We start from the raw sequence: 15,061 nt of genomic DNA on the forward strand, positions 1-15,061 counted from the left end.
CACCTGGGTGGCTCAGTGGGTTAGGCCGCTGCCTTCGGCTCAGGTCGTGATCTCAGGGTTCTGGGATCGAGTCCCGCATCGGGCTCTCTGCTCAGCAGGGAGCCTGCTTCCTCCTCTCTCTCTGCCTGCCTCTCTGCCTACTTGTGATCTCTCTCTGTCAAATAAATAAATAAAATTTAAAAAAAAAAAGATGGTGTGGTATATGTGTATGTATATGTATATATGCACACACACACACACACACACATATACATACAATGGAATATTACTCAACCACCAAAAAGAACGAAATCTTCCCATTTGCAATGATGTCATGGAACTTTCACTTATGCTAAGTGAAATAGATCAGTCAAGGAAAGATGACTACCATATGACTTCACTCGTATGTGGAATTTAAGAAACGAAGCAGATGGATGTGAGGGAAGGGAAGGAAGAATAAAATAAGATGAAAACAGAGAGGGAGGCAAACCATTAAGAGGCTCTTAACTATAGGGAACAAACAGGGTTGCTGGAAGGGAGGTGGGTTGGGGGATGGGGCAACTGGGTGATGAGCATTAATGAGGGCCCTTGATGGAATGAGCACTGGGTGTTATATGCAACTGATAAATCATTAAATTCTACTTCTGAAACTAATAATACAGCATATGTTAATTTAAAAAAAAAAAACACCTACCCTTCAGGGATGTAGAAGTTTATGTGGCAATGTTTATGGGGGAAAAGTACTTCATCATGTCAGCGTATAGACAAAAGTATTAATCTTGAAAAAAACAACAGCAAATAAATAGTTGTGAAAGGAATAAAAACGTAGTTGAAATAATGTCTTTGGTTCAGGAGCATTAATTTCAACCACGTCATCCCCTCTACCTAGAGGAAATGAGAGAAAAATAAAGAGGCAGAACAGAGAAGGTCAAGGTATAGCAAAGAGTGGAAGCAAGGGTGGGAGAGTGAAATGAATCAAGTTTTGAGCCCAAGAGTCTTCTTTTGATGCAAAAGAGCAATTTGCATGATCACCCTTTCTGATGAGTGCATTATCTGATGCTGTTGACTTCTCAGGGAGACAGACTCTGTGCTCTCTCCACTGTGTGGTTTAAAAACTTTGGTGTGTCCAGATTTTCTTTGCAGTGGACGAGCGTCCTCATCTTGGTGACTGCTAGACTCAAAGTAAAACAGCTGCTCGGTGGCTTTGACACCTCTCTCTCCGTGCTTGCAGGTGCCTTACTGTTTTGCCTGAGCCTGTAATAAGAAAGTTAAAAAATAAGTTAGCCTCTTTTCTTATACTCTGCAAATACATACCTCTCTCCCTGAATTCTCAACGTTACTATATTATATTTTTGGTCCCGGCTATTTCTTTCACCAACTTTCTCTTAAACTGATACATGTTCACCCAAGAGATGATTCTGTTGCTTTAAGAAAGAAAAAAATGTCACACTTGGTTGGTCTGAAAATGTAGCACCTGGCACCCATATTTAGAAATGTTCAGACACACACACACTTACCAGCCTTTCGCACTGAAGTGTGCAAAGCATCACAGGAAGCTCATTGAGTTCAATCATTTATTTGTAAGTTGGTTGTTTGGAACTTGAAAGCACTTTTTCCCATAGAAGCAAAGCTATAAATGGGGCTTTGGTCCCCAGGCTTAAAAGACTGTTGCAGAAATGTCTGCTATGGAGACACAGTAATTGAGCCAAAGGGAAGAGCTAAAGTGCTAAAGAAGTAAAGCCTGTTTCCTTTGAGTGCTTCCCTGGAAGAGGGATGGGTTTCATGTAAGGAGGCAGTGGAAGCAGCTGGAGGCTTCCAAGGAGCCTGGGGGTCCCATCAGTGACCCAGACCCTTGGTTGCTCCACTTCAAAGCCCGGGTGCTCTTCCTCCCCCGTGCAGGGGTGTACCACACAGTGCTTTGGTGGCACTCCCATGTGTGGATCTATTTGTGGCTTAGAATGGAAAGGAGAGCAAGAGAGAAGGGGAAATTTTCTGGAGGTATCTGGAGTTTTGGAAAAAGAGAGCAAATGAAGCTGGGTGACCTTGTGGTGCCAGAGCTCATATTGTTCCCTTAGAAGAGAAAGTCCCTCTTTGCTCCTCTCCACAAGCTTCCTATTCGTATGGAAAGCTCCAGCCCACAGGTCCTCTTCTCTGGGGAGCTGTCCCTGTTTTCCGAACTCCCCACTAGCTCTCAGTGCAGCGTATATCTATCTATCTCTGTGAAAGCATACTTCACATTGTTCATAATTATTTCTCTGTATGTCTCCCCCACTTGATTAGGAACCCTTTAAAGAAAAAATAATTTAAATTCATTTTTAAAAATTTCAGGAACCTACTCAAGAATGTGTGTCTCCTTTGTCTATGTTGGAAGCAAACTATGAACAGTAAGGATTGGGAACTAGGGGAACTAGTGGGAACATCATCCCACTGCAGGGGAAGATTGGAGACTGTGAGGAAGAAGTCTCAGATCAGAACCTACCCGTAGGTTCTTGGTTCTCTCCCCACATACCAAGACCTTCACTAGTCCAGAACCACTTGCCTCTTATCCATGATGTATAGAAGAAAGACACCTTGAGGTGGGTTGGGGACATAGATACTAAGTGTAAGCTCCTGCTTTATAAGCCATGGGGGCTATATTTTGCGGGTCTCTGGTAGCCATTCTCCCTTCTTCCAATGACAGCCCCTGACTTTTGTGTGGGGATCAAGGGTGGGCCTCTGACCCAGCTTCAAGATGGAAGATGGGTATCACTTCCCCCTTGCCTTGGTGTTGGCTCTAGGGATGGAGATGTGGCCAAAATATTCCACATGGGGGGATGGACCTCTCATTTTTCAGGGTGCTGTCACCATCCCATTGTACTTGAAACTGAGGTTGGAGCAGCTAGAGTGATGGTGTGTTGGTAAAAGTTTAATAATTAGCTTTCAAACAAAAACCTGAACAGTCCTGTTTTTTAGTTTCTGCCAACTCCTGTGGTGTAAATACTTTGACCGTGGCTGCTTTCAAACTCCAACAGTGTCATTGAACATGGAGTTAGGAAGAGATGTACCGTGGCCGACTGCTACGTCGTCTTCCCACCTTAGAGACAGATGCTGTAGGGGTGTGTAATCTCAAGAGCACAGAGATTAGTAAAATATATTAAAATAATCAGAAAGAGATAAGTTTTGAATATCTACTGCCTTTGCTTTAAATATAACTTATTTAAAGCTTATTTAATTTATTTTTCAAATAATGGCTACATTAACAATAGGTTCACAACATTTCTGAAAATTTAATGGTCTTCCAAGAGCTGGGATGAGCTAGATCCAGCAACCCACTGAGCCAGAGCCACCTGGGCACCTTGCATGTTAGTTACTACATTATTCTTAGATGATTACATCATTTCTAATTCTGCACTATTGTAAATAACTCTACACTCAGGAAAAATTTCTAAAATTTTACTTTATTCTTTTGAGCATCTTTACATTTTAAGATCCAAATTGCCTTCTGGGATGTTTCTTTCGATCTGTAATCCTTCCTGCCACAAGGGTACCCATTTAATAGTGCCTTTGACAAACTTGAAGCTGATCACTTCTTAAAAGCTGAACCAATTTGATAGATTCAAAAGATGGTACTTATACTCGCTTTAATTCATTTCTTTGCTTTAGCGAGACTGTGAGCTTCCTTATCAGCTATTTGCCCCTCTTCTTTTGAGAGCTAACCTTTTGTGCCCTCTGCTCACTTTCTACTGGGCGGTTAGCCATTTATTGATTGATTTGACAGATTTCTTTAAATAGTAACATTATAGAACATTTGTGATGATTTCTTTATATAACATGGCTTTCTATAAATATTTGTTACATTTTACATGAGGGGTCCTCTGACTTACAGAAGAGAAAAATATTGAGGATTTCCTGGATGGCTTAGTGGGTGAAGCATCTGCCTTCAGCTCAAGTCATGATCCCATGACTTGAGATCTTGGTCTTGGGATCAAGTCTCACATTGGGCTTCTCTGCTCAGTGGGGAGCTTGCTTCTCTCCCTCCCTCTGCCTGCCGCTCCCCCTGCTTCTGCTATCTCTCTCTCTGTCAAACAAATAAATTAAATATTTTTTTAAAAATGTTGAAATCACAGGAGACAGGAAGTCATGCTCTGGGAGGATGATAGTGATGTATTGAGTTTTCTCATTACAACTCTAAGGCTAGCAAAGGCGTTCTTGGTTGTTCCCAGTCTGTCAATCCCTGATACACCATTTCTTAAAAGGGAATTTGAATTCTTCCATTCAGGTAACCTGAGGTTGGAGCTGTGAAGATTCATTTAAGCCATTTCACTTTGGGAACAAAATTATTAAGTTAAAAAATTGTAAATAGAATAAATAAAGAGAAAAGCATGTACATTTTTCATAAGCAATCTGATTCCCTGCTCTAATTCAAAATGTCTTGCCCACAGACATCTTTGCAAAACGGAACACTGTTCATCAGTTGGGAATAAGGTAGTCTTCATTATTTCTGCTATTGCTTTTTTTCTGGTTTGTGGTCTTTCTCTAAAGTGGACTTTTGCAAGTCAGTTCACCTTCTGGGCCTTGATTTCTTCGTCTTTGGAATGCTAGATAAAATACAGGACATGATGCAGTATTCGGGACATGCTTTTACTAAAAAAGTATCTGTTGGCCATCTGCAATGATCTGGGCATTCTGTGGTTTTTTTTTTTTTTTTTTTGGCTGAATCTGGTAACTCCCTCTCTAAGGCCTATTCCAGATTTGACAAACTATGATTTGACAAACTCCCTCTCTAAGGCCTATTGCAGATTTGTCAAACTATATTTGACAAACCAGATTTGACAAACAAGGCCCTCTGTAAGGCCTTGAAATGTAACCAAATTTATAGGCACTTTGCAATCTGGCTAATCTGGATCCTACACTACAGTGGAATACCACTGTCCAGAGAACCATCCCAGGGCCAGCAGGAAAGGAGATGTTGGTGAGGCATGGGGAGGCCAGGGCTCTGGGTGCAGACAGGTAAGACATGCAGTGGGAAGAAGAGCAATAATGTGCAAGAGACTGTAGGACTGACAACCACTGATCTTTTTCCTTCGCTCCATCATTTAGCCTTTTCGAGAATGTCATCTAGTTGAAACCATACAAGATGTAGCCTTCTCAGACTGGCATCTTTCCCTTGGGGATTTCAGGTGCATTTCAGGTCCCTCGGTACATTTTCATAGCTTAACATCATTTCAGAAATCCTCATACATATGTTATTACTCAGAGTCAAAGGAGTGAGTGGAATTTGAGATTTCTTTGCACTTATTTTCGTTCTTAGAAAATATTTTATTGAGGATGTACAGAGGACTCGGTCCAAGAATCAAGATAATCCTCTTCTCTGGGATATGTTACCACTTACATTCATTTGTTTCTGTTTATTTTTATAGGTAATATTTGCCTTTTTCACAATGTTTGCCATACTTTTGTTTTTGGGACATGTCAAACCTAGTTTAAAAGTTGAAATACCTGGGCGCCTGGGTGGCTCAGTGGGTTAAGCCGCTGCCTTCGGCTCAGGTCATGATCTCGGGGTCCTGGGATCGAGTCCTGCATCGGGCTCTCTGCTCAGCGGGGAGCCTGCTTCCCTCTCTCTCTCTCTCTGCCTGCCTCTCCATCTACTTGTGATTTCTCTCTGTCAAATAAATAGATAAAATCTTTAAAAAAAAAAAAAGTTGAAATACCATAAAAAGATTCAGAAAGTCTAATCCTTATCACTTCTGCTGTTTCCAGCTCCCTTTTGCCTCCTGTTGGTGACTATTTTCATTAGCAGCTCGTTTATCCTTCCCGGGTTTATGTTTATTTTTACAGTAAGTGTGTGTCTATAAACTTTCTCTATCTTCTTGATAAAAACAAAAACAAAAGCAACTGACCCTGCCCAGACCTTGAGAACCCTGGAGCTCACACCTTTTTGTATGGTTATGCTGAACTCTCCCATAAAGATGGGTCAAAATTTATTCAGCTAGGCCCCACTAATAGCCATTTAGGTTTCCCGATGTTTCGCTGTTGCAAGTAAAACAGTAATAACTGTGTGCAGATGTGGCCTGGGGTGGGGGGTGGCGGGCATGCACGTGCATCTGCAGGGGAAGGCCCTAAAGGTGAGGTGGCTGAGTCGGAAGGTCAATTCATGCAGTTTTGTTAGGCATGGCCAGCGCCCTCTGTAAAGACTGTCACGTGCTGTCAGCAAAGGGTGCCCGTGTCCTCAGAGCACCCTGCCATCAGACTTTTAGATTTTTGTCTGACACGTGAGCTGTCTCTTCATCCTGGTGATCATCTTTCTTTTCAGAGGAGTGTGAGCGAGCATCTTCTCATTCGTTCAGAGACCTCTTGCCATTCATGGTCATGGTTTTTGATCACCTTGTGTCTTGGTTTTTCTTTGTTCCCATCTCAGTTTGCAGGAGCTCTTTATCTAGTAGAGATGTATATCTCTCTGATTTCTGTACATAGTATTAATATTAGTATTATCTCTAGACATCTCTGTATTTGTTATCTGTGATGCATAATACAGTTCTTTACTCCCAATTTGTTCTTTGTCTTTTGATGCTGCTTATGATGTTTTTTTTAAAAATTTATAATTTTTTTATTAATATATAATGTATTATTAGGCCCAAGAGTATAGGTCTGTGAATCGCCAGGTTTACACACTTCACAGTACTCACCATAGCACATTCCTTCCCCAACGTCCATAACCCCACCAACCTCCCTACCCCCATCCCCTCAGCAACCCTCAGTTTGTTTGTGAGATTGTTGCTTATGATGTTTTTTACACCATGAAAAATTTCTTTATGTTTCTCTGTTAAATTTATCAATCTTTTATTGCTTCTAGATTTAAAGTCAGAAGGTTGTCAAATTTAACTGTATTTTCTTCATTCTTACACTTAGCTCTGATCCACTGGGAGTTGTTTTTGGTAGGTGGTTTGAGGTTTGAATCTAGTTTTATCTTTTGGCATCATATTGAATTTATATATTAATTGGAGATAATGGACACCTTCATGATATTGAGTCATTCTACCCAAGAATATGAAATGTCTCCCCATCTGCTCAAGTCTGCTTTTGTTTTGCAACCCTTTAAACCCAGGTGGACTGCCTGGATTGATTGGAGGACTATGAACTAGTTAAGGTTCACTTTACAAAAGATAACAGAAAATAATAATCAGTCAGAGCATCTGCTACCAAGGACTTCTGGCCTCTGGAAGCTCAAATCGCTGGAGGCTGTGAGCCTTACCTTGGCTCTCCATACCTCTGATGCTCCTGTTCCTTGCACAGAGCACTCTGCATCCCCACTCTTGCCTGTTCTCTGGCTTCTTCACAGCCCTGAATGATGGAAACAACCGGGCCTCCTAATTGCCACAGATTCTTGGTGTCTGCTTCCTGCCCTGTTGCTGGCTGGTGGCTGGGCTGTGTGACTGATGAGGAGAAAAGAGTGTTTGAAGACCCCCAAAGGGATGCTCCCCTACTGGGACATAGTGAGAAATAAGATGGATCTGAAGGTGAGACTGGGTCACAGAAGAGCATGAATGACGTTCAGACTCGGTTCTAGGAGAACAGCCTCTGAATCCTTAAGAAGAGTCATCAGCTGGGAATGTGGGCTGGGAACAAGAATGAGGGTGGATCTGGCTACCAAGGAGTCCTAGGAGGCTGAGTGGTAATCCTGGTGAGGACTCAGGCTGGCATGAGGCCGAGGTGACCTTGTGCATACTACAAAGGAGAATCTGGTTAGCAGATTGGCTGGAGGCCAATGGCCCAGGAGTTGTCCATCCTGACAACAGGCTACTCTAATGTCCCTGCCAACCAGGGACCTGGACGATACAAGAGAAAAGGCTGTTAAGGTCCAAGCTGGTCTCCTAGTGAAACAGATCTTGTCCTCCAGGCCAATTTGACATACAGAATTTTGAGTTTACTGAATGGGTATAATAGGGAAGGGATTCCTCTCACAAAAAGTGAAGCCTTGAGCTGCAAGGAGCCCGTGTGCATTTGCTCAGGTTACCCATGTGCTCTCATCTTTCTTCGCCCTTCCTTCTTCCCTTCTTTCTCCCTTCCTGACTCTACTCCCCACAAAGGAGGAAAACAGACTGTCTGCATCTGCCACACTTCCTTTTCTCTCTCTGCCTTTTCTGGCCTCTTCTGCTATTTTTTTGCTCTCGAGGCCAGGCTTCCTCCCTCAGCTTCCTCCCGACCTGCCTCTGTCTGGGCTGTCCATGAGCACTGCCCAGTTAACCAGGCATAGGCCTGACCAGCAGCGACTTTGGCCTGCAGTGTCAGAAAACTGCCAGGGCCACTGTGGCTATAGGACATCCACCTCATCCCAGCCCACGGAAGAGAACCAGCACAAGAGAAGGAAAAAGAGTGAATGGTTTGGGCATTGGGGGGCTGGGCTTAGGGAGCAGGAAGACGAGGTGGGCTTAGGTAAGTTATGTCACCTTTCTGAGGCTCAGACTTCACATTATGAATGATAATAGTAGTCCCCCCTCAGAATTGCTGTGAGGCTGACTACCATGGGAGTAGGTTATGGTTAGGAACACAGAACCCAGCTGCTTGGGAGGCTCAGTTGGTTAAGCACCTGACTCTTTAGGTTTTGGCTCAGGTCATGATCTCGGGGGGATGAGATCCAGCCCCATGTCAGGCTCCACGCTTAGTGGGGAGTCAGCTTGAGAGCCTCTCTCCTTCTCCTTCTGCCCTTCCCCTTGCTTGCATGCGCAAGCTCTGACTCTCTAAAATAAATAAATCTTTAAACAAAAAAACACCATACTACATAGTGCCAACATCACCACTTGCCTACTTTGGCAGTGTGTCTAAACCAGCCCTAGCAGGAGAAAAGCCATCAGCAGGTGGATGGCAGAGCAGAATGGCTGAATTTTCAGTTCTGGTGAAGACTGGTACTACTTCCAAGGCTCTGTAACCTGTCACAACCACCTAGTCCCTCACTGGGAAGCAATCTAGTAAAGACCATCTCAGGCTTCTCTTCTGGAAACTGTTCAGGTGTTTCCCCTGGTGGAATCCAGTTTCTGTGCATATGGGCCAGTGTCCCCTGGTGGAATCCAGTTTCTGTGCATATGGGCCAGTGTCCAAGATGCCAAGTCAGAAGGAGCCTGAGTTCTCCTTGAATCCCTTTTCTGTTCTCTAAAGATGAGAAGTTGAGGTCAGGGAGACTAAGTGATTCACCCGAGGTCATGGATAAGTTGGTGCCTCTGTTGCAGAGCTGGACCCTCTGCTGAATCACAGACCTCTCTTGTGATGGGAAAGCCCTGTGATTCTCAGCTTTGACTACAGAAACAGGCATGGGTTTGAGTCCCAGCTCCTCCATGTATGAGTGGTGAAACTCTGAGCCCGTTACCTTACCTTCCTACAAATCAGTTTCTTCCCATGTGAAGTGTCATCATATGGAAACATGGAAAGCATTCAGTAGCATGTTGTTGTTTGTTGTCATTCACAGATGCAAGGAAAGACCCAAGAGAAACTAGGGTTGATGGGGTCTCATCTCCAAGCTCCAGTATAGTGCATCTTCTTACTCTCAAGTCTCAGCATCTCATAGACTAACTGAGACCTAGGCAGTCCTGGCTTTGCCCCATAATTCTAGACCATATCTTCTTTTATTTATTTTTGTTAAATGTTTAATACCTACAGTAGGTATCTATATACCTGCCACTCAACGTAAGAAGTAGGACACCACCATTGCCTTTGAAGCCCTGTGTACTCCAGCACTCACCTGATGACCACTCACCTGATTTTTACATTGATCATTCCCTCCCTCTGACCATATGCGTGTGTGTCTTAAATAATGTATTAGTTACTTTCACATGTCTTTAGCCTTACTATAACTGGAATCATGATGTGTGATCTTCTTTAACTTGCCTTTATTGAACAAATTATTTTTGTTATTTATCCGTACTGATGCAATTACACTTCAGTCATTGTCACTGTTGAATAGGACTCCATAGCATCAATATGCCACAATTAAAGTATTCTTTCTCCTGTTGATGGGCAATTGGGTTATTTCCAGTGTTTTTAAATTTTCTGTTAGAAATGGTGCTTCTGGGACGCCTGGGTGGCTCAGTTGGTTGGATGACTGCCTTTGGCTCGGGTCATGATCCTGGAGTCCCGGGATCGAGTCCCGCATTGGGCTCCTAGCTCCATGGGGAGTCTGCTTCTCTCTCTGACCTTCTCCTCGTTCATGCTCTCTCTCACTGTCTCTCTCTCAAGTAAAAAAAAAAAAAAATCTTTAGAAATGGTGCTTCCAAAACAATTTGCACATGACCTTGGTGTACATGGTATATTTGTACTGCTTTGTTATGTCTATGACCCAAATTACTTTAGTGCTACCAGCCTGTTTCCAGAGTGATTGTACCTATGTGAATTTTATCAACAGTATAGAGAGTTCCAAATTTTCTCTAAGGTTGGGATAATCTACTTTTCATCTGTTCATCTAGACATTAATTTTCATGTCCACTGTGCTGTGTAAATTGAGACAGAGTGTTTATTATGGTAGGTTATTCTCCATGTGCTGTGGAAACCATGTCACGTGGCTTCACTCTTTTTATGAGTCCTTAGCTGACTTGGCATCCTCGATCTCCAGGCTTGCACTAGTCTTCTTGGGAAGCTGGTTATAGCTGCCAAGCAGTCACGACAACCTGGAACATTATGGCGGTCACACTACGCACCACACATTTTGCTACTGGCAAAATGTCCAGTCTGGAAAAGCAGACTCTCATTTTTATTATGTCAGACTAAATACAGTAAAAAAGAAGAAAGAAGTGGCTGTAAAAAGAAAAAGCAGAAGTGTAACTCTTGCCCTTGCTCTTTTTCTCTGGGGAAATAAGAAGTTGCCAGTCCAGGTGCGAAGCAGATTTGTTGGTTGAGAGAAAAGTCAAGTGGCTGACAGTGTGCACTTTACAGTAATTTGGAAGAAACGGGTTGGTTATCATCATCCCATTCAGTGAGGCTCGATTTTCTTGATCCTTGATGACATTGTAACCCTTCCCTTCACCCTTCCCATCTACTAGTTTCTTCCAGTTAAGAACTATGGCGACAGGTGGGTGAGGCTCTAGAACTCCTTCCAGACACACTCCAAGATATCCAGGGTTGAAAACTGAGCTTCTGGTTTGGGGAAAATAAACAACTGGAAGGGGCAGGTGCTTGCATTGTTCTCATGAAAGATTGCTCTCTCGCTGGCCTGGCCAATTCAGTGGCTTGGCCAAGGAGAAGGGCCCCACCCTCTAATAGCTCTGAAGATTCTGTGCCTGAACATCCATCTGGTCTAACTAGAAATTGAGAGGCAGTACCTGAATGTGAATAATCCAGACTGACCTAGAGAAATACAGAACCTCTGTTTGATCCAAGAAGAGGGGAAGAAATTCATTTACCACTTCTACCTCTGCCAGAGCCTCTGATGCCTCCCCACCCCCACCTTCCCCTTCTCCTCATCCCTCCCCCTACCCCACCTACTTCAGGCCTCTCCTTTTGTCTCTGCCTCCCGTTTCCTCCTCTATCTTCAGCCAAGCCTGGGGTAACAGGAGAGGTGACTTGGAGTCTCTACTGTGTCCTTCCTCACAGTACGGGGTGAGGTGAGCGGGGCTTTCTTTCTGGCCACAGGGACGTGTGCCCAGACATAAAAGGAACCATCCCTCTCATTTTCCTCCTCCCTGACCTTAAACTGCCTTCTGCTCTCTAAATGACAGTACAGAAATGCCATTTCCGTATCACAGTTCTTTAAGTGGAAACGTTTATCCATGGATTTATGCAAATGAGCAGAAAGTCCCAAAGAGACCTTTTGATGGAATTGATTATTCTGCTTTCCTTTAAGCCCAGGAATGTACTGGGGACAGAACGGACACCTGCTGAAAACAGGACTATATGTGTTTGAGACAACAGGAAGTAGTGACCAGCCAGAAGCCAGCCCTGGTCTGGTTACAAATCTGGTTATAAAAGAAAGCAGCTGCAAAGAAATTTGCATGTCCAATAGGTTTCACTATTAAAGTTTACACAACGTGGAGTAATCAGCCAAGCTGGCTGGCTACCCAGATCACATGATTATGTAGAAACATGAAACTTGACTATGTGCTCGAGCAAGTTTTACTTCTCCCTAGTGTAGGGTGTTTGCCAGCAGCCTGCACTCTCGGAAATCAGACTCAAGTGACTGGGACCCTTAAGATCAAAGGCGTGCCATGCTTCTCCCTAGGAGGGCCAGAGACTGCTGACGTGACCACTGATGGTTATTCGTGGCCCTCATAATTAACAAGAAGAATGGACAAGCTTAATAAAATAACTGTCCCTGCCAGTCAGAAGTTGAGGTAAGATTTTCCTCATCTAATACTTCTCCTTCTTCTTCTCTCTCTCTCTTTTTTTTTTTTAAATGCTCCTACTGCATCTGAGAAATACTGAAATCCTGGAATACTTTGCTAGTTTTAAGGCAGTGGGTGGCAATTGCTATAGGGAAGTAGATTAAGTTTTTAAAGAAATATGTAGGAACAAGTGGGCTTATTCTAACTGGCTTTTACCATTGAAGGGTTAAGGTAGAAAATTCTGGAAAGACAGTTAAAAAAAAAAAAAAAGCCAAGGGCTGAGCTTTCAGAGTCTGAATACAACAAACTAGCCTAAGGAAGAGTTTGTCTGATCTGAATCCTTAACCATTTTATTGTGGGTTACTATTGAATGTTTAATTTAAGGAACGTTGTAACCATTTGTGTTCATTATAGTTGTACTATCTCTTATTTATTTTGTGGGTGTACATCACAAATGCTTGGGGACATGAGGTCTGTTCTTCTAGTGTTCTTATGTCAGTATAACAATTATCTATAAAAAGCCACTTAGAAAGAAAAAACTGGAAGTGGCCCAAGGAACAAGAATCAAAAAACTCCTCTGAGCTATGGAAAAGACCATGTCCCAAATTTTGATTTTGAAAATCTTTTTGTCTCATTGTAACAGCATCATAGTTTATGGAGACTGGAACTTTTAAATGTTCAGTGAGTGTTTTATATTCCAACTACCATTTGAACTTCAGTCTTATGAAAGACTGAATGTGACACGTGTAGCAAGTACATTTTCACAAATAATAAGGAGCTGGAGAATTAGATGTTTTACGGCAAAATGTAAGAGAAATTAGTCTGGAATTGGCACCAGGACTGCCCTTCACAGTGAGAATATGGGTCTTGTACCTGGTAGATGCTTGGTAAATGGTGGTTTGAAATGAACTGCTGATCTGGGATGGGAAGGCTCCGTCGGCGAGGTCAGCCATTTCAAGGGCGTCTTGGTGAATGCTGTGGTGTGACCACCAATGGGACAAGCAGGCACCTCAGTCTTTCCCTTGGTCTGGAGTCGTTACACCTCCTGGGAGGGGGGCATGTGAATCAATGAAAGTAATAAGTGACTGAATGAGTATAAGAAAGGAATTGGAGTAGCTGGGAAAGGTTTCATGGAGAAGATGCTTCTAGAGCTAGGTCTGAGAGGTGGGTGAGACAAAAGTCTGTGAGAATTGGAGGAAACGCAATGAGCTGGGAGGAAGGAAATAGAGAAACTGACACTTGGGGCTGGCCTTGATTTCAGTTCATTGTTGGGATGATGAAAGTGTTCTGTTCAACAGAGACTATGGAGTAGAACTCCAAAAGGCCCTGATAAGGTAGGATGTGTAGGGTAGGGCTGGCTCACAAAGGACGGTGCAGGCTCTATCCATGGGGGGGTCAGAGAATGGTTTACAGGGTTAGAGATGTCATGCCAGCAAGCTTTCTAAAGGGTGAGAGGATGGCCTGACTAGAGGGTCAGGGAGCTAGGGGCAGAGAAACTCTGTAATGCGGGCATTTGGCATTACAGGCCTAGATTTGGGACACACCAGTGAGAAGGGAAAGGAAAGGAGCAGTAGGAAAGACATGCGAAAGCAAATAACAAGGCATGGATATTATGACTTCTCTCAAATGAGTAAGGGGGTTTTAAAAAATCCTTTCCAAACATTCCATAACCTAGAGCTATAGGAAGCCTTCCCCTTTTAGGAAGTCCAAATGGGAATTTAAATAAAGAAATGCAATAGAACTTGAATCACTTTATGATCTTCCCCCCAACCCCCACCCCTGACCAACCCCTTGTGGACAAAGTCCAGCTTAATCACAGAGTGGTTAGTAGGCAAGATGCAACTATAGATGATAGGGTAGGAAACCAAAATTATATTGTGGATAATCATATACCACATTCATCTGCTTAGGCAGAAGGAACTTTTTTTTTTCCACTTGGTTGCTCAGTTGTCCTTACAGAATTGGCCTGTTTTGGTAAAATGTGCACTGTTGACGTGGAACTTTTCAAAGAAATGAAATTGTAAACACAATGGACTTGAAGCACCATCTTAAATCTTTTTTGTAATTAGATGGGATGGTATGGAATAGGGAAATGAAGTCCTTGATCCCTCTGGTTTGTGTCCTCTGTTCTGACCAGTTAACGCCAGTTCAGAAGGAGGTTGCCAAACTGCAGTTATTTGGCACCAGGTGCTAGTAGAAGTGAAGAGCTGTGTTTATATCCTTAGAACCTATCAAAATTGATGAGGATTTGCTTAAATTTTTAGCCACAAAAATAGAGAGATAGTGAGTGTCCATCAAGGATACATCGTGATTCTGCTATAGTAATAATTATTAGCTTAAAAATTGTAGTCGTTAATATCATTGTTATTCTTTCTTATTAATTCTGTAGATATACAACTGATATCCTAAACATTGATCCTTGAAAAGTTTATGTTCATTTTAGTTCTTCTTTTTAGTTCTTTTGGTTATGTTACTTATTGATTGTGATACCTGTGGCATTCAGCTTTGCAAGGACTGTAGACATGACGAACACCCCTCCTCCGCCTTATTCTAAGTGGCTAACACAACTGTGGAGCACAGCAGGGCCCTGTCTTGGGGGTGTAGGTCTCACAGATAGGATGCTTGGAGATCTAATTTCACAGGCTCTGGGACGTGACTTCTCTTCTCAGGTCTTGGAATCCTCTGTTGGAATTTCCAGTTACTTGATTTTTCAAATTCAGTTCTTCAAAAATAAATTCTCTGAGGTGTCTGGCTGGTTCCAGGGGTAGAGCATATGACTCTTGATCTCAGGGGTGTGA

General features: G+C 42.9%; 1 protein-coding gene across 11 annotated transcripts in view; it reads left to right on the forward strand.

The window, feature by feature from the left end:
- Positions 1 to 15,061, forward strand: part of BLNK (B cell linker) — a 138,835-nt gene that overhangs the window by 38,223 nt on the left and 85,551 nt on the right. For 2 of the 11 annotated variants that reach the window (XM_059169324.1, XM_059169322.1), the window contains exon 1: positions 12,017 to 12,272. The exons of 3 other annotated variants lie outside the window; for them this stretch is intronic. In XM_059169324.1, coding sequence (XP_059025307.1) covers positions 12,226 to 12,272 — 47 coding nt within the window. In that variant the 5' untranslated portion in view covers positions 12,017 to 12,225. Of the gene's footprint in view, positions 1 to 12,011; positions 12,273 to 15,061 lie in introns of those variants that run through there. 6 more of the 11 variants (XM_059169325.1, XM_059169321.1, XM_059169326.1 and 3 more) reach the window with 6 other exon arrangements.

Source organism: Mustela lutreola, chromosome 4 (assembly GCF_030435805.1).
Source record: "Mustela lutreola isolate mMusLut2 chromosome 4, mMusLut2.pri, whole genome shotgun sequence".
Taxonomy (NCBI): Eukaryota; Metazoa; Chordata; class Mammalia; order Carnivora; family Mustelidae; genus Mustela; species Mustela lutreola.